This window comes from Oreochromis niloticus, linkage group LG23 (assembly GCF_001858045.2).
Source record: "Oreochromis niloticus isolate F11D_XX linkage group LG23, O_niloticus_UMD_NMBU, whole genome shotgun sequence".
Taxonomy (NCBI): Eukaryota; Metazoa; Chordata; class Actinopteri; order Cichliformes; family Cichlidae; genus Oreochromis; species Oreochromis niloticus.
The window spans coordinates 23,962,114-23,981,446 of NC_031986.2; the positions used below are offsets into that span (position 1 = coordinate 23,962,114).

Genomic DNA, 19,333 nt, shown 5'->3' on the forward strand with positions numbered 1-19,333 from the left:
CAGTGATCGCGTCACCACAGGGCGGCCATGAGAATGACTCTGTTCCGGGTGGGCATTGTAGCAGTCTTCAGGTCCAGTCCACCGCAGGGGATACCGAGGGTCTGGAGGCCATGGATCCCCAACGGCTGCAACACGACCAGAACCAAGACCCTGCCCTTTCCCGGGTTCAGTGTTGGATTGGGGCCGGTCAGAGACCATCATGGCCAGAAGTATCTGCACTGGACCTCGAGACCAAGGCTCTCTACTCCCAATGGGCCAACCTCACAAGCCGAAACGGCCTCCTCTATCGGCGCTGGCAGGCTCCCGGGGGTCACCGTGAGGTCTTCCAGCTCTTGGTACCTGAACAGTTGCGGTCCAGGGTCCTCCAGCTGGTCCATGGTGCGGCGGGGCAGGACACTTTGGAGTTACCAAGACTCTGCGGCGACTTCGGTCTCGGTTCTACTGGCCCGGGTGTCGCCAGGACGTAGAGCTCCATGTCCATCGGTGCGATGCCTGCACGGCTCAGAAAGGGCCTTCCCAACGCTCTCATGCCCCCTTGCAGCAGTATCAGGTGGGGGCTCCCATGGAGCGGGTTGGTGTGGACATCCTGGGGCCCTTCCCCACCACGGACCAGGGGAACCGCTATGTCCTGGTTGCCATGGACTACTTCACTAAGTGGCCTGAGGCCTATGCAGTCCCTGACCAGAGTGCTGTTACCACTGCTGAGCGTCTGGTCAACGAGATGTTCTGCCGGTTCGGGGTACCAGAGGAACTGCACAGCGACCAGGGCCGGAATTTTGAGGCTGCGGTGTTCAAGGAGGTCTGTCAGCGGCTGGGTATCAGGAAGACCCGGACGACGCCACTGCACCCCCAAAGCGATGGGTTGGTGGAACGCTTCAACCACACCCTGGCCACCCAGCTTGCTATCCTGACCTCCCGCCAGCAGCGTGACTGGGATCAACACCTTCCCCTGGTCCTAATGGCCTACCGTTCTGCAGTCCAGGAATCTACTAAGTGCACTCCGGCGGCCTTGATGTTCGGTCATGAGCTTCGGACCCCAGTGGACTTGGTGTTTGGGTCCCCCCCGAGCCGGAAGTGTGCGGGGACCCCGGGTTGGGCTACCTCCACAACCTCCTCGCCCGGCTACGGGAGGTGCACCAGTTGACCAGGCAGGCTCTCCGAGATGCAGGCTCCCGGCAGAAGCGAGCTTATGATACCCGCTGCAAGGGTGAAGGACTCTTGCCAGGTCAGCATGTGTGGGTCTACAGCCCAGAGAGGAAGAAAGGGCTTTCCCCCAAACTGATGAGCCAGTGGGTTGGACCCTGCACTGTTCTCGAGAGGCTGTCCGATGTGGTCTACAGGGTGCGGCTGGTCAAACGGAACAGGGTGGTCGTACTCCATCGTGATCGCCTGGCACCCTATCAGCCCTTGAGTCCACCCAGGGAGGAGCCAGGGTCCCAGCTTCAACTGCAGGCCCCCAACCTGGCCTCAGAGGCGGCTGGGGGACCCACGGAACGTCCTCAACGACGCCGTCGCCTTCCCCAACACCTCAGAGACTTTGCTATGGATGTGCCGGTTGCTGGGGACAGCTAACCACTCAGGTGGGGGCTGTGTGGCGTGTTGGGGGAGCGGCTGGTTCTCTCCCATCATGCCTTGGGACATGTGCTGCTGTTTTCATGTTCTTGTTTTATTGCTTATGTTTACATTACTTTTAACTGTTACCTTGAATGTTGTGTTTATGCTGCAGTGTGATTTCAGTGACAGTTATTGTTGGTGAAAGAATGTGGTGCCATGAGTGAGTTCAGGCTTGTGGTTGTTGACCCTCTGTAGCACGGTGTGGTACGTGTGTGTGTTTTAATAAAGAGCTCCCCCTACCAGTTTGGGGTTGAACTGCAAGCTCAATCTCTCTGTGAGCTTCTTTGTTGAGATTCCTCTGTATGCCACAATACATTTTTCAAAAAATGCCTCTCTGTGCAAAATGGGTTCAAAAACAAAAACAGCTGTGGGATACTGTTAGTCCGTGATTTGAACCGGGGGAACAAATTACGGCAGGATCAGCCTGATATTATTTGCATCCCACTGTAACTTTACTGCATAAAGAGCTAACATGTCCAAAATGTCAGGAGTAGTTAGTCATTACAAGAAGTGTTTGTGAACTAAAAATCAAGAATGTGGGATCCTGTTTGTCCGTGATTTGGAGAGCCCAGCGCTGCTCCCGACGCAGGGAAACTAATTTTGCAGGCGAGACCTACCTTGGCACTTGTGCAGGTGAAGCCAAAGGGAAGATATGCTTCACCATATTTTCTATTGGTTGGTTGGAAACATATTTGGCGATGCTTCATCTCCCGCTTTGCGTTTGTGTGGGAGCCCCGTCAAAAACTTGTCCACAGTGTCCAAGCGCTCTTTTTTTTTTTTTTCATACCGCGCCCCCCCCCCTGCAATGGCTCTGCGCCCCCTCTAGGGGGCGGGCCCCACACTTTGGGAACCTCTGCACTAATAGGTTTCGAATTAAGTTTAATTATATGCAGAACACACATGGGCCATCAATGTGTGGTTGGCAGCTGTAATCAAATCATCACTAAATGTTTTCTTCTTTTTGTTCCAGTTTCTTCACTCTGTTGGCAGATGAAGCAGCCAAATTCTTTGGGAATCTGTTCTGTGCCGCAACAGAAAGAGAACAGCAGACAGGAGAGAAGATACTGGAGCTGTTATCATCAGTGTGCAGATATCAAACATTCCCTTTTATTGACAGAGACATAGATGCTCAATATAAATGCAATTTCCTGCTGGATCTGTGCTTCCATGTGAAGGACCATGAGTCTAAAACAGGCTTGAATGTCCTTCCATCATTACAGTCAGTTTTCCAGTCAGCTCCTGCAGTCTGGTTCATTAACCTCTCAGAAAGAAAGACCTCCATCCTCCTGGAAATTCTTAAAGTCCAATCAGTGAAAAAAAAGTTGAAGCTGAGAGGCTGCCCACGTGAAGAGAGTGAAGTGAGGAATTTTCTTCAGTGTCTGCCTTATATCTCACAGCTCAGGTAAATAGAAACAATACAGTACTTAGTCAGTAGTGTCTTGGAAATAATCAATTTTTGATTAACAGTGTAAAAATGTAGATAAATGACATGTATTGGTCAAGTAATTATTTCACCTATTGCTATGTGAAAACAGCCTGAAATGTTTCATAGAACTTATTTTTACTCAAATCTGAAAAAAATGTTTTCACCTGGACCTCAAATCTGCTGATTTGTATTTCTTTTTAAAGTTCACAGAAATTAGTTAATAGTTTATTATAAAAAAAAAACCAAACTCAGATAATGCAATATAGGGGAGGGGGAGTAGGTGTTTGCTAGAACATTTAGCTAGTAAAAACATGGGTGATTTGGCTAGTGTTGCAGCAGGTGAGTAATTGATGAATGGACCACTGGCACATTAACAGGGAAAAGTACAGGAACAAAGCTCTGCCTCTGAAAACACACAGACAGATGCACACAGGAGGAGACATTGGGGCAAATGGGAAATTCACATTTCTACTAAAGCCATCCAGAATTTTGATTAAATGTTAATATGAAACATGGACAAGTCAAAGTTAGTTACAAACTACACCTTTGTACATGCTGTATACATGTTTAGTCCTCACCCGTTCACTGAATGATGATGGCTGTATTTCCCTGAGTAAGCAGAACTTCAAATTTAACATTTAGTAAGTGAGGAACTGTACATTTTCATGTGAATATCTACTGTGCTTCTTAGGTCATGAGGATCAAAATGCTAGAAAAAATAACATGGACCCATACTTTGATGGCCTATAACAAAAATACTAATGAAGAGGAAGTTGGGCATTTCTTCATTAAATTTCCTAAAGTGCAAAAAAATCCCCTGATTAATAGAGACCCTGATTTTTCATGGAATGACAACAAAACTAGTTTTATCAGCTTGTTCATCAATGAGTTGTGGTTTGTGGTAATGTGAGTAGGTCCACCTGTGTTTTCTCATTTCATCTTTGCTGTGTTTCAGCTGTGATCCAGACTTCTTCCAGAGTGTGTGCACATCCATGTCTGTAAGATCCAGAGAGGAGGCCCAGCAGCTGGAGTCTCTGCTGCAGCTCCTGGGGTTCCAGCTGCTGTTAACAGGAGAGTTACACAGGAAAAGCTGCTGGTCTGTGGGGAGAGTTCTCAAACTGTGTGGCTCTAAAGTGGATCTCATCCTCACACCCAGCAAGATGTCTGCCAGAGGAGCCGCTCTCCTCTTTAGACACACAACACAACTACACAGTCTGAGGCAGGAAGTGAAATCATGACTCTCTTGTTCTTATAAAAACCATTTATCTGCTGTCCACTTTAAATCTTTAGTTCTTGGTGTTCATCATTTCTGCTCTTTTGTCTCTGTGATCTTCAGGCTTTCCATCGACATGTCCTTGCTCCTGTTTCAGTGGGTAAGAAGAGGCAGAGTGGTCTGTCCGCTGGCTGTTGAAGAGCTTTCTCTTGTGCCTAAGAAAGCCCGACCATCACAGAGAGTAATGTTGAGGGCTGTCAGTAGTTTGGCTTCCCTGCTGAGATACTGGACAGTCGGACGGTTAGACCTGACTGAGACCTGCATCCCTGCTCAGGGTCTGATTACACTGCTGCTCCATGATGGTCCTCTAACAGTCAAGTAAATGTCTTTCCTGAACATCACAAATAAAATGTAGATTTTTACTTTAAAGCATATTTTATATTTATGGTCTCTGCAGACTGAGTGAAGAGAGCTTCCAGCAGCTTCTGTGTCTCCTCCATGAAATCCAGGACAAGGACTTGACGTTGTCCTTCTTCAGTAAGGTTGGTGGAGACCTGACCTCCTGCTGTCTGAACTGGGAGCTTCTTCACTATCTGCTGCAGCAGTCGTCAGCTCAGACCATCACTGTGAACCTGAGGAAGAACCTCTTCTTACAGGAGGAAACCACACGTCTGCTTCCCTTTCTGGACAGGATTGTGTTTAAAAGGTGCCGAATGTAGTTTGATCTTTTACCAAACACAGTTTCTGCTGTTTAATCAGGAGGATTTGAAATGCTGTCTCATCTTTAATCAGCAGTTTATGGATCCTTTAAACAAAGTTGGAAATAAACTGTTTGTTTTCAGGCCCAGTCCCAGCTTTGTGATGAGCTCCATCAGAGAGCTCTACAGAGCTCGTGACAGTCACGCTGCATCCAGTTTACTGAGGTCACTTGGTCATGTGATCAACCTGAGCAGCAGAGAGCTGGACTCAGTGGACTGTGCTGCTCTGATCTTCATCCTCAAACACGGAGACGGAGTCAAACTGAACCTCCTGTGGACCTCCATACCAGCAGAGGGAGTAGAGTCCATCCTCTTCATGCTGGACAAAGTTTCTCATCTCAGGTCAGATATTAGAGCTCGTTTCTCTGTGATGCACCTGCGTCAGTTCAGTCCACACAGAGATATTTCTGTTGTTCTTGAACCATGTTGGATTTTACAGAGATGAATGATTATTCTGATCACAAGTTTGGATGCATTAGATCGGCCGAGGGCCTCACTGAGCCTGGTTCTAAGGGAGGTTTCTTTCTGTTAAAAGGGAATATTTCTGTTGTGTAGAATATTTCAAGTTACAACTGTTGTTGGTGCTATATAAATAAAATTGAATTGAGAATTAAATTGAGTTGAAACTTGGGGACTTCTACTTCATATGTGGCACAGATGTTCCTGTAAACCAGTGGTTCCCAAACTTTTTTTGCTAGGCCCCCCTGTTTTACAAGAAAAATGTCCCCCCCCCCACCCGCGCGCACAAACACACCCTCCAACCACACACACCCATATTTTGTTTTCAACTCTATTGCGGTTTATTTCACACCTCAAACATTTAGTAATCAATTAAGCAAATACAAGTAATCTGGAATAAATTACAGTTAAAATAAACTACTAACTCTTTTACGCTATGTCCACACTCATACGGGTATTTTTGAAAACGCAGCTGTTTCGTCCACACGTAAACGGCATCTCGAATCACCTAAAACTGAGATTTTTTAAAACTCTTTTTTTGCGTTTACGTGTGGATACTGTTCGTCCGTGATTTGGAGAGCCCAGCGCTGCTCCCGACGAAGGGAAAACTAATTCTCCAGAGGAGACCTACCGTGGCACTTGTGCAGGTGAAACCAAAGGGAAGATATGCTTCACCATATTTTCTAGTCTTTGGCTTGGAAGGAAGTTGGTTTGGAAACATATTCAGTGATGCTTCATCTCCTGCTTTGCGTTTGTGTGGGCGCCCCGTGCTAGCAGTGTCCAAGCGTTTTGGGTTTTTTTTTCCTTTTCATACCGCGCCCCCCCTGCAATGGGCGGGCACCACACTTTGGGAAGCTCTGCTGTAAACTATCCCAGCCACTTGTGCCTCTCAGTGTACGCTGTCCCTGCTTGCATCTTAAATCCTGCTACTATGTGCGCGATAGTCCCTGGGTCACCTTTACAAAGTCTGCAGCTTGGGACCTGTTGACTGTGAAAGACTTGGGATGGATGGATGGACCTTCGTATATTGTGATGAGTTTTCATGTCCTGAAATCAGTGGCATTTATCTTTTGCTGTGACCTGTGTCTGACAGCCAGCAGGTGATATGTATTGATAGCTTGGATTTTATTGCTATGATTCAATTGGCTTTTCCACCTCTGTTTTACCTTGTGGAGGTATTTGGCGATGGATACATCTTTAACATGGTTCATGTTGGCACTTGAAATACTCAGATACTTGTAGCTGTCCTGTATATTTGCTATTCTGCCTTCTGGTAGCTTCACCCAATCAGTCTGGATCACCTTCCCTCTCTTTGCAAGCATTTGGCCACACAAACAGTCAGAATGACGTCCCGATTTCCTCACTATAGTGATAGTTGATTTCTGGCATACATCTTCATGTCATCCATGTATGGTGGTGGCTCCAACGCCACCTAAGGGAATTTCACCCCTAGAAAATATAAAGAGAGCATTTCTTTATACTAACTAAAAAAATTGCACAGATTTGAAAATACACTACTGAGGCTACTTTTAGACTACTTTATTAAATACATTAGTTAAAAGACAAAAAAAAGAAGAATTAAGCAATTGTAGCCCAGAGCACAATGAAAGTTGACTGTGGCATGACCTACACTGTAGTTCTGCTTCCAGCCTTCTTCTCCAACTGCTCCAACCCAAGTGCTACTGGGATTACTGTGGCAGTGGCATATATCAGCTCACTGGTTTAAATTATGATGGTTGGGGATCGTGCTTAGGGCAGTGTTCACATCTGCAAGCACGTCCTTTCAGATGTTTCTGTATACTATGCCAGCCACTTGGTTATGGAGCTCCATTTTCCATCCTGCTGTTAAGTGCTGCGTTTTCTCGGGAGCATATTTCCACAGCCTGCAGCTGGGGTCTTGCCTGGTGTGGTAGACCATGGTTAGTGCCTCTGTGCTGTCTTTTAGTCCAGGCTTGTTCAGCCATTGGCTGGATTTCTCAATATCAGCCACTTCCTTTTTGAATTTTTGTTTTTTTTTTTACCCTGGACTGTTGTTCTGACACTCACTAGTCCTTGGCATTGTTCCTTTTGCTTAGCATACAGTCTCAGGGTGCTGGATTTGGGGTGAAACATATCACACATAGCAAGGGGATTTCTTTTCTTAATGATAGTGGTTTCTATCTCCTCCTTTGGCCAGCTAAAATCACAGCAGGATACCTATAGGTGGTGATTGCCCCAATCCTGTTGTTCCAATTCAGCTGACTCTTCAAGACTTGCCTTACTTTCTGAGGTTATGTTGCAGACGCATCTTTCCCAATGGCCTCTTCATGGTTGCCATTTGTTCAAAGGTACTTTTACCTGTCGGCAATGCTATTCTTCACTCCTGGCAAACAGCTTGATGTCCCTGATGTAGAGCAGGTGGCAATAGTTTATACAGTAGTGGGGACTCTCCTTGATAAATCCTGTACTTTATGGTGACTTGTGCAATTAGCTTAAGGTTGGGCTCTAGGAGTTTCCATATCCCCATTATCTTCTCAGTGAAAGAGAGTTTTAACATTCTTACAGTATTAACAAGTTTGACAAATAAGCGCACATTATCATGAAGGCAAAAATGGAAATGGACAATAAATTTCCTTTAAATTAATTTCCTGTGTTTTATTTTTAGTTTGCGATATTTGGATTTGAAGCTGATGTTAGTAACTGATCAGCTAAGGTAAACTGAGTAGTCATAATTGTATCTGTGTATGAATTGGTTTATGTTTGCCTGTATTTTTTTATTACAGTGTTGACAGGAATCAGCTGCTGAGGTTCATCCAGTGCTGTGCTGCCTGTGACGTCCAGCAGGAGGCAGCGTCAGGCCTGCTGAGGACTCTGCAGCACAGCTTGGATCTGTCCTGCTCCTCCTGTGTGGAGCTACCAGAGGAGGATCAGCCTGAGCCTCTGAGTCTGACTGCTGATGACTGCAGGGCCGTCTCCACCATCCTGACACACAGCAGCCGGGACACACAGCTCAACCTGCAAGACTGTGAGGTGGAGGACAGCGTGCTGGACCTGCTGTTTCCTGTCCTCCACAGGGTTCGTCTCAGGTGGGAAAGACCACTGAAGAGTCTAAACCAGAGAGAAGCTCGTTGACACTGGTGTTGATGCATCCTGACAGTTTCTCTTTGCTCTGTTTGTCCTGTTTAGAGTCAGTAAAACTGTCCTCCTCCAGCTGCTGTCTCTGGTTCCTGAGAACAGTGAGAGGGACACAGTGAGGCGGGCGGTGTCCCTGTGTAGAGCTCTGGGTGGAGAGCTGGATCTCAGTCACAGCACGCTGGATCAGAGGGCCTGTGGGGCTTTGGTCCAGATGCTGGACTCGTGTGAAGGGCTGACAGAGCTGGACCTCAGTCACTGTCAGCTCACTGACCAGCTGCTGCTCCCTCTCATCACACATCTGCACAAAGTCCAAGTCCTGGAGTGAGTGTCACACACTGATCCTTCTCTGGGAGGCACCAATAACCATCAGCCGGTTCACACACACTACAATAATATAATGTGCAGTGATCAATTAGAGCCACTTGTTGTGTTTGTGTTACAGTCTGAGTCACAATCAGATCACTGATGCTTCGACTGATGTGTTACTGCAGCTGCTCTCCATCAACCCCTCCATCGACTGTGTGCGGTGAGCCAACATGAATCAGTCCCCATCAGTGAAGGAGTTTCTCCTCAGACTCTCAGAGGAATCATTCACAGTCTGAGCTCACATGGATTCATGTTGTTCTGAGTGAATGAGTGACGTCTGCTCTCTCTGCTTTGGTCTCTTTCTAGACTCTACAGCAACAACATCGTGCACAGAGCAGCCTTCAAGGAACACAAGCAGTTTGAGATATGAAGGAATCATCATCAAGTAGTTGTTTTAAGAAGACAGTTTATATGGAGGCTCAGGATGTATCTCATCCTGATATATCTTTTGTTTCTCAGCTGCTACAGATTTTTCTTTGATGGAGCTCAATTGTCTAATCGAGCTCCATTAAAGTAAGTAAGTAAAGTAAAGTTACTAAGCGCTTTTCACAGACAAGCGGTCACAAAGTACTGTTGACAAAAGGCTAAAATAAACAAGAACGTTAGGTGCCAAAATAGACGATACATAACATAATAATAAAATACAGTAAAGTTAATAGGTACTTTTAAAATAAAATAAATAAATCTCAGCAAAAAGCCTGATTAAACAGAAAAGTTTTTAACTGCTTTTTAAAACAATCCACAGAGTCAAGAAAATGTAGTTGTGGTGGTAGACTGTTTCTTTGTGTAGCTTGGGAGTCGAGAAAGAGATGATTTGTTCAAGCTGGTAAACAGGACATAACAATAATCTAAACACGATGACACAAATGCATGAACAATTTTTTCCAGTTCAGCTATGGAGACCTTATTTAGAAATGTTGCTTAAATTAAAGAAAAATTAATGATTTTACATTTGAGTCAAGGCCCAGAGGAGAATCAAATATTTCTCCAAGATTTTGAATGTTAGATTAAAAGAAGGCCTTAATTAACAGTAGAGCTGGCAACAATATTCTGTTTCTTCAGTAGAGGAGTTACCTCAGCAAAATAGGATGGAACACAAACTTGCCTCAGTGTGGGATCAACACTGGTAAGAGTCCCAGATGGGACAGAGGGAGGTAGTATATCTAGGCAGCATTTACTTTGGGTTCTGTTTACATTTTGAGTATTGGTTTAGATTTACTACTTTGTGTTTCAGTTAAGTACAGCCTCACCTGTGTCCATTTGTATCATGTTGTCAAGTTTTTATCTTTGGCATGTGATCCTTCATGTAGTTACTTCCTGTTTTATTTTGATATTGATTTGGCTCTGGTATAATGTATTTATATTTGCTTATGTGGTCTCATTATCCTGATTGGTTTCAGCTGTGCTTTGTTCCCCAGCTGTTTTACACTCCTTTAATTTGCTCAGTTTTATATTTACCTGTTAAACCTGAGAGTCCTGCAGGCAGCTACCGGGGACCTGTTTTCAGCTGAACCTTGACAGATGACCATCCTGATCTGAAACTTCTGTAATAATGGTGATTCAGTTATTTTATTTTTTGTTAGACTATTGAGACAAAACAAAAAGGCCAACTTTTTTTTTTTTTTTTTAATCAATGCAGTGAGTCGGCCATATTTATTCATTGTACTTTTGTGATAACTGTACTTATTCTACTCTGCATTTTTCAGTCAGGACAGAGTAGAGAGACTCTATAATTACTTCTCAGAGGAACGATGCAATAAGTGAGCAATCAGGAGAAAACTATGTTTGGTACTTTGACATAACTGGAACAAATGGCCATAAACATGTTAACATATATCGGTTTTCATATTTTATATTACATGACATGGGTGAAAGTGGTTATTTTTTCTGTGACAGTTTTCCTCATTAATGGAACTTGTTAACAAAACCTTCTACCATATTAGTTTACAGCTGCAAATGGACTCAGGGAATAAATAATAAAAGGCCAAATGTCTGTTTATAGTTGTAGTAAATCATGTTCATGTTGCAGGATCATAGTCCGCTTCAGGTGCTGACGAAAGTTTTAAGACCAGGTTGACTTTAAGAATTAAGATCGGAGCATTTAGATTTAAAATTGTTTGGCCTCACATACTAAAGAGCACCAACAGGATGGACCCTAATTTACCTCACCAGTATCCAGATGAACAAGTAATAAAGCAAATTCAGCTCCCTTGTACAGTTATGTTTTTTCACTCTATTACTTCAGCCTGATTTAAGTGTGACTGATCTTCCTCCTATACATCAAAATATGTTTTTTGTTCTATATTTTATAGATTTTATAGAATATTTGTTTACAATGATTTATTTGCGTCACACTGATGGCATGTATCCAACACAGCATATTTCATGGAAGAATTAAAAGGTCAAACATTCTGGAAAATTAGTATTAAGTACTGAAGAGAAACAAACCTGATTTCATAGCAGAAATGCAAATTGGATTGCATCATGTGAGAACAAACAAACAACTCAAAAAAAAAAAAAGAAAATTCAGAAGACAAGTCATTTCAATGAGCACTGCAAAACACATGTACTGTTGTGAGTTGATTTCAGCCCCTAAACAGTGACCAGAGGAAAGAATTGGCAGAATAATGTGCACACATTTTAGAGAGGTTTTCCTGTAGGTACTCTGTACAAACACTAACACCAGACACAGTAAAGCGTGCAGCTAGAAACAAAGCTATGACTCTACATGGCTATCAGAGGCTTATGAATTTGTGATTGCACAGTATCTCACATTCTCTCACTCACACACACAGGCAGAAAGTGCAGAAATAATATATATTAATAAATCAATAGCATTATTCCAGCTTTTAATCAGGACCATGGGCAGCAGTGGTCAGGGGAATGGACACGTTTAAGCTAATGCTGTCCACTCAAACCAAGTAACACGAAGATGCCGTAACATCTATAAGTTGCGAACAAAAGAGAGAAACCCAGTAACCACAGGCCCTCACAGACTGGATGTACCAAACAGACACTCTCAATCAATAAAGGGTTGAATGAGAAACAACAGTTCCTGATGAATCAGCTTCTAGATATACATTTCCATATATAGTGCACACACTACACAGGTTGTACAATGAGTGCATATTTTCAAGATTCAAATGTGTCAATATGTTAATATGAAAACATTTTAACTGCTGGGCTGCCAGCAAAATAACCCTTTAATATGTTGCCTGTATATGTCGATAAAGTGTTGTCCTTCCTGACATCTCCTTTGTTAGATTTTACTACCAAATAAAACAAACTAAAAATGTAAAAAACTAAATTTGGCTTTTATTGTGTTGCAGCTACAGTTCTGATGACTTAAAGCATGATGTGATTTTCTATTGGAGAGTGTCATAGTTTGCAGTGAAAGCTTAAATATCCAATAAGGCTCTTGGTATTATCCAACCATCAGAGCAACCCTCATTCTTCTGATCTGCAGTCAGCTGTCTGGTTGGAGAAACTAAAGTCATACTTATGCGTATCTCAGCCTTTGGGATTATCATTAAATCAATTCTTACTCTGGATCAGCTGGGATGAGTGATGGATGGAGGGAATTTTATTGCAGTAACATCAACGAGATAATGTGAGTTTGAGGATTGATGGCACTGCAGACCAAGTCCACCAAATCTACCTTTGAGTACACTGTAAAATCTAATTAGTTCCCAGAACTAAAAAAAACCCACTATGCAAACTCAGTGCCTCAAAAAAATTGAGTAAAGCTTACTTAAGATGACTATGTTAGGACAACTTATTCATTGCAACTATACAGTACTAAGAATAACTTGATGTTCCTGACTGCAATACTAATTGTTTACAAACTGAAAAACATTTCAAGTTCTACTAAATTAAAAAGCAATTTGAGGTAGCTTACTATTTTTAATCATATTATATTTTGTCATCCTTGAAATTTCTAATACAACACTTATATTAACATAACACTGTTTGCATGATTCATAAAGAACAATTAACAACACTTCTTGTAATAACTTTGAGTGGAAAAGGACAGAAAAACAACATGGATCCTGGAATAATTGTAGCTTCCATCATTAATGGACTGAAGAGGAAGAAGTTCCCAAGGAATCATTTAGAAGAGTTTAAAACATCAACTGATTGAATCCATGAATCTGGACACATGTTTCTGAGTGAAAGAGACAGACATGTACAGATTGAACTACCTGTTCAACCGTCAGAGAGTTTCTCTAACAGGAGGACACTCTTTATACTCAACTCAGCACAGACACACTGAAGAACCAGGCCATCCACTCTAAATCTCTCAAGGAGAGAGAAGACAAAAGTTAAGGACATGCTATAGTTACATATAAAAGCATCAGGCTGAAAAGATGGGAGTGGAGAAGAAAGCAGAGCATCATGGGAAGTCCAGATTTTCTTTGTGTTAGCTGATTTGACAAAACCTAAAATCCCAGTCAGAGATGTTGAGTATCATCACTGCAATTATCATTTCTCTGTTAAACCAGGCTTTCTGCTTCAGGACCTATACATACTCACATGACAAGGAGCACTTTAAACATCATTTCACAGGTGCTAGTGCGCATGTGTGTGATGTAGATGTGTGGGTTTGAGCTCTCCACCGCAGCTTTCCATAAAACAAAAGATACCATGATAAAACCATTCAGGAGCTGAAATAATCGACTCGTACCTTTGGCTTAATCATTGCCCTGCATATCTGAAATGTCACCGCCGACAATATCTGAATCAATATCTGAATCAATCCTGGAGAAGCTTGATGAGCGGTTCGATGCTTTTGAGGCCAAGTTCCAGTCAGTGCTGTCCATACAGAATGACTTACAGAACCAAACGGAAGGTCAGGAATTAGCGGTCAACGCGCTGGACGAGCGAATGGATGTGCTTGAAGCCAAATGGGAGGACCTGACAAAGCTTGTTGATCAGTTTCAACCCAAACTATTGGACTTGGAGGCTCGTTCTCAGAGACTTAATATTTAAAATTGTTGACATAAAAGAGGGCTCAGAAGAAGGGAGACCGACAGAGTTTATTTCCATCCTCATCCCAGAATTATTGGGTAATAATTGTGTGTGTGTGTGGGGGGGGGGGGTGTATTGTTTTGTTTTATAGCTCAGATGCGTGTGTTCATTTATATTTATAATGGCTGGTGTCCAGGGTGGTGTAAAATAAAAGGGGAGAAACCTGCAGTTGATCTCATGGAACGTGAAGGGGCTAGGCAGTCCTATAAAAAGGGGAAAGTTTTCAAGCATTTGAAATCCTTATCTGCAGGTATTATCCTTCTGCAAGAGACTCATATTAAAAAAGACACACAACATAGATAAAGTGCAACTGGGTATCTCAGATATTCACTTCGCACACGCGTGGTGTCGTGATATTATTGGGGAAGAATGTCCCATTTCAGATGACTTCTGTGGTTAGCGGTCCCTTAGGTAGATACATAATGGTCTCTGGTACTATAAATTCTTACTTATTACCACTTCTAAATATATATGGTCTAAACACAGATGAACCGAGTTTCTTTAAGAGAGTTTTTGATCTGCTCCCAGATAACAAGGATTCTAATATAATAGTGGCTGGAGATCTTAACTGTTATCTTGACCCCTTCCTAGATAGATCATCCACACGACCAGTGTCAGAAACAGCATCTGCAAAACTTTTAAATAATCTTCTTAAAGATGGAGGATTCAACATCCTACAGGTAGATAGTACTCGTTCTACTCACATGTTCATAAATCTTATAGTAGGACTGACCATTTTCTTGTGAGCTCACGCCTTATTTCCCAAGTCACCAACTCTAAGTATCATAACATATTAATATCTGACCATAGTCCCCTAACAATATCATTAAATCTTTCACTTCCAAAACAGGTTTACTCTTGGCAACTTAACGCTAACTTTTTTAAGGATGACACTTTTGTTAAGAATATAACCTGTAAATTGAAGAATTATATAGAATTAAACGATAATGGTGAGGTATCGGATTCTACTTTATGGGAAGCACTGAGGACCGTTTTGAGGGGCGAAATAATTTTGTACACTTCAGCTCTTAAAAAAGAAAGAGATGAACGTCTATCAGAAATTAATAGCGTTCTTCCTGGCCTGGCAAGAACGTATCAAGCTTCTAAATCATCTGTGAATTATAAAGAGTTACTGAAATTAAATTACGAATATAATTGCATTACGGGTGACCTAGTCAGTAATTTACTCAGGAAATTGTGACAATCGCATTTCGAGTTTGGGGATAAACCTGGTACATTCACGACAGCTTAAGGGTGTTCAAGCTGCAAGAGCAATACACAGCATCAAATCTAAAACCGGAACTCCCTTTATGAAATTAGACAACACTCTTGATTTCAGTGTGAAAATGACCATTAACAACAAGTCTTTGTTTTGTATAGTGTATCTGTTTCCAAAATAACAATGTCCACTAAGTTTAATTAGGATATTTTATTGATACATCAAGTTGAAATAAGAAAAGGCAAAAATGAGACATCCAAAATTATTAGCCCCTTGGCCATTAATAGTCAATACTGTACCCCTTTCTTAGCCACAACTGACAACAATCTCTTAGAGTAGGTCTTTACTATCTTGTTGGAAGACCCAGCGATGACCTAAGCCTAGACTATAAACAGATTTCTCCATATTCTCTTTCAAAATGTCAACATCATTTCTTTTTTTCATGATACCATGCAACCAAACAAGGCTCCCTGTGGCTGAGGCTGCAAAACAGACCCACAGTATGATGCTCCCACCACCATGTTTAACTGTGGGAACAGTGTTACTAGGGTTGAAGGCCTGTGCCTTTCTTTGCCAAACATAAGCAGCAACTATGTGACGAAACAGTTCCAGTTTAGTCTCATCAGATCAAAGCACAAACTTCCAAAACTCATCTTAACCTTTAAAATGTTCATAGGCATACCTCAGTCGGGCTGTGATGTGCCGCTCTTTGAGTAAAGGGGTTCTTCTGGGACGATGCCCCTGAAGTCCACCATGATGAAGAGCCGTCCCAACTGTGTTACTTGAAACATCAACTCCAGAAGAGGCCAGATCAGTAACAATCGTCTTGGCAAATGTCCGGGGTTCCTTGCTGACATCTGTGACTATTTTCCTCTCAAAGAGTTCTTGAAATCTTGTGCTTATGGCCATGGCCAGGTTTGCTTCTTACAAAATTTGTCTCCTTTTAGTTGGCAATGATGCAACTTACAGCATTTCTAGACACTGTGAATTGCTTGGAAATGGCAATGTAGCCTTCCCCCCCATAATGAGCCTCTACTATCTTCTTTCTGAGCTCCAGAATTATTTACTTTGTCTTTGACATAGTCAGTAACAGTAGTTCCTCTCATGTGTTCAAGTGCCCTGTTCCTTGGAGCCTTTTTATGCTGATTGAATGTTGTTAGGAAGCCAATTGAATGTAGGTGTTGTTAGGAAGCCAACTGACTGCACAGATGTGGTTTCAAAGCTGATTGGTTAGTTACTCTAGGTGTTTTGAAAGCAAACATTCACATAGGGCTAATATTTTTGACCCCCCCCCCCATTTTTTTAAATTATATTTGATATAAAGCAAGCCTAAAAATGTATTTTATATTACAAAATGTACCAAAAGCTACTAAATAGCACTGGTAAATGTTTGATTATGTCAAGTTTCATTAATGCTGGAAACATTGGAAAGAAGTTTAGCAAAATGTCCCATAATTACTGGGGGGGGGGCTAATATTTTTGCCCCTAACTGTATAAACCATTGTTTCAGTGAGTTGTATAGAAAGTTATATTATCTTAAGCATAACGCGTTGCAATCTGATCTTAATGGTTTCTTTGATTCCCTCCCACTGCCAAAACTGAGGAACTCTGACCAGGATTATTTCAATTCTGAGTTTACTCTTCAGGGGGTTGTCCAGGGCATAAAATCATTCATTAATGCAGTGGTTCCCAATTTTTTTTGTTGGCACCCCCTTTGTTTGAAGAGAAAGATCTTAGCGCCCCACCACCACCACCTAACCCCTCCGCACAAACACATCCTACAACCACACACACCCATATTTTGTTTTCAAACTCCATTGCGGTTTATTTCACACCTCAAACATTTAGTAAACAATTAAACAAATAAAAGTAAACTGCACTAAATTACAGGTAGTAATAAAATACACTACTAACTCTTTTCCGCTATGTCCACACCTACACGGGTATTTTTGAAAACGCAGCTGTTTCTATGGGCTGTTTCTATGGGCCTTTCGTCCACACATGAACGGCATTTCGAATCACCGAAAATGGAGATTTTTAAAACTCCGCTTTTGCGTTTATGGGTGGACGAGGAATACAGAGTTCGTCAGGCAACGTCAAAGGTATGTACCGTACACAACAGTGACGTTTCCAGGGTTACTGAAGTTGGGCTAGCTGGTATATAATGCTGTGCTAGTGATCGCTAGAGACACAGCTATGTTAGCATAACAAAGCATAAAACAGTCAAGCTGGAGGATAAACGCTAACTTTTTTCCACTTGATAAAAGTTCCCAATGTTTTGGGAAACTTCAGTCAGGAGAACAACTGATTTCATCCTTCAACAATACGAGGTTAGTTATTAATGTAAGATAAGATAACCTTTATTAGTCCCACACGGGAAATTTCTTTTGTTACAGCAGAAAGTGGAGATTGCCAAATTACATAGCAAAAATTAGAAAAACACTGGAACAACATATACTGCAACAACATGGGAATAGAGCAGCTGTGAGAAAATTCAACATTAATGAATCCATGCTACGTAAGTGGAGAAAGCAAGAGGAATTAGATAAGTTTGACTTATCTGACTGTTTTGTTTTGTTTAATGTGCCTTATAATCCGGTGCACCTTATGCATGAAAACAGACCTGTTCGTCGACATTGCGCCTTATAATCCGGTGGGCCTTATGGTCCGAAAACTACGGTATCTGTGGAGAGATGTCCTGAACTCAGAGACTGTTGGATCCCCTCTACTAGAGAACGATCATTCAGTTCATTCAGACAGTGGAACAGATTGATGCTTTTCTCTGCAGACAGATTCTCATTGATCTTCTTTTTGATGTACTGGACTGCTTTGTAATTGGTCTGTGGGCTACTTCCTGTTTGTGTCAGCAGGCCTTGTAGGAGAGTCTGATTGGTCTGAAGTGAAAGACCCAGGAGGAAACGAAGAAACAAGTCCAGGTGTCCATTTGGACTTTGTAAGGCTTTGTTCACAGCACTCTGGTAGAAGTATGTCTCAGCAGATTCTTGTCTTGTTTCAGACTTCTGGGAGATTGTTTGTTTCTCTTCCAGCAGATTGACTCCAGAGTTAATGAAAGTCAGATGGACATGAAGAGCAGCCAGAAACTCCTGAACACTCAGATGGACAAAGCAGAACACCTTGTCCTGGTACAGTCCTCTCTCCTCCTTAAAGATCTGTGTGAACACTCCTGAGTACACTGAGGCTGCTCTGATATTGATGCCACACTCTGTCAGGTCTGATTCATAGAAGATCAGGTTTCCTTTCTGCAGATGATCAAAAGCCAGTTTTCCCAGAGACTCAATCATCTTCCTGCTCTCTGGACTCCAGTGTGGATCTGTCTCAGCTCCTCCATTATACTTGACCTTCTTCACTTTGGCCTGAACCACTAGGAAGTGGGTGTACATCTTAGTTAGGTTCTTGGGCAGCTGTCCTCCCTCTCTGGTTTTCAACATATCCTCCAGAACTATAGCAGTGATCCAGCAGAAGACTGGGATGCGGCACATGATGTGGAGGCTTTGTGATGTCTTGATGTGCGAGATGATCGTGCTGCTCTGCTTCTTATCTCTGAATCTCTTCTTGAAGTACTCCTCCTTCTGTGGGTCACTGAACCCTCTGACCTCTGTCACCATGTCAACACAGTAAGGAGGGATTTGACTGGCTGCTGCAGGTCGTGTGGTTATCCATAGGCGAGCAGAGGGAAGCAGGTTCCTCCTGATGAGGTTTGTCAGCAACACATCCACTGAGGTGGACTTTCTAGGGTCAGTTAGGATTGTAGTTTTGTGGAAATCCAGAGGAATTCGATACTCATCCAGACCATCAAAGATGAACACAACCTGGAAGTCTTCAAAGCTGCAGATTCCTGCTTCTTTGGTTTCAGTAAAGAAGTGATGAACAAGTTCCACCAAGCTGAACTTTTGCTCTTTCGGTACATTCAGCTCTCTGAAAGTGAATGGAAATATGAACTGGATGTCCTGGTTGGCTTTGCCTTCAGCCCAGTCAAGGGTGTATTTCTGTGTTAAGACTGTTTTATGGGCAGAAATCTGTGCCATCAGAAACTGAATTTGAATAAGTTAAATTTGAATTTGAATTACTCGGATTGAATCTGAATTGTAACTTGAATGAAAGCTTTTGAAAACTGA

At 42.5% G+C, this 19,333-nt stretch overlaps 1 protein-coding gene across 1 annotated transcript in view; it reads left to right on the top strand.

Moving 5' to 3' along the window:
* Positions 1-11,165, top strand: part of LOC106098971 (uncharacterized) — a 242,365-nt gene extending 231,200 nt beyond the window's left edge. Inside the window, exons 6-14 of the mRNA XM_019351513.2 lie at positions 2,585-3,016; positions 3,996-4,259; positions 4,377-4,631; positions 4,711-4,959; positions 5,096-5,353; positions 8,233-8,535; positions 8,636-8,905; positions 9,027-9,110; positions 9,257-11,165. Coding sequence (XP_019207058.1) covers positions 2,585-3,016; positions 3,996-4,259; positions 4,377-4,631; positions 4,711-4,959; positions 5,096-5,353; positions 8,233-8,535; positions 8,636-8,905; positions 9,027-9,110; positions 9,257-9,320 — 2,179 coding nt within the window. The 3' untranslated portion in view covers positions 9,321-11,165. The remainder of the gene's footprint in view (positions 1-2,584; positions 3,017-3,995; positions 4,260-4,376; positions 4,632-4,710; positions 4,960-5,095; positions 5,354-8,232; positions 8,536-8,635; positions 8,906-9,026; positions 9,111-9,256) is intronic.
* The last annotated feature ends 8,168 nt before the right edge of the window (positions 11,166-19,333 follow it).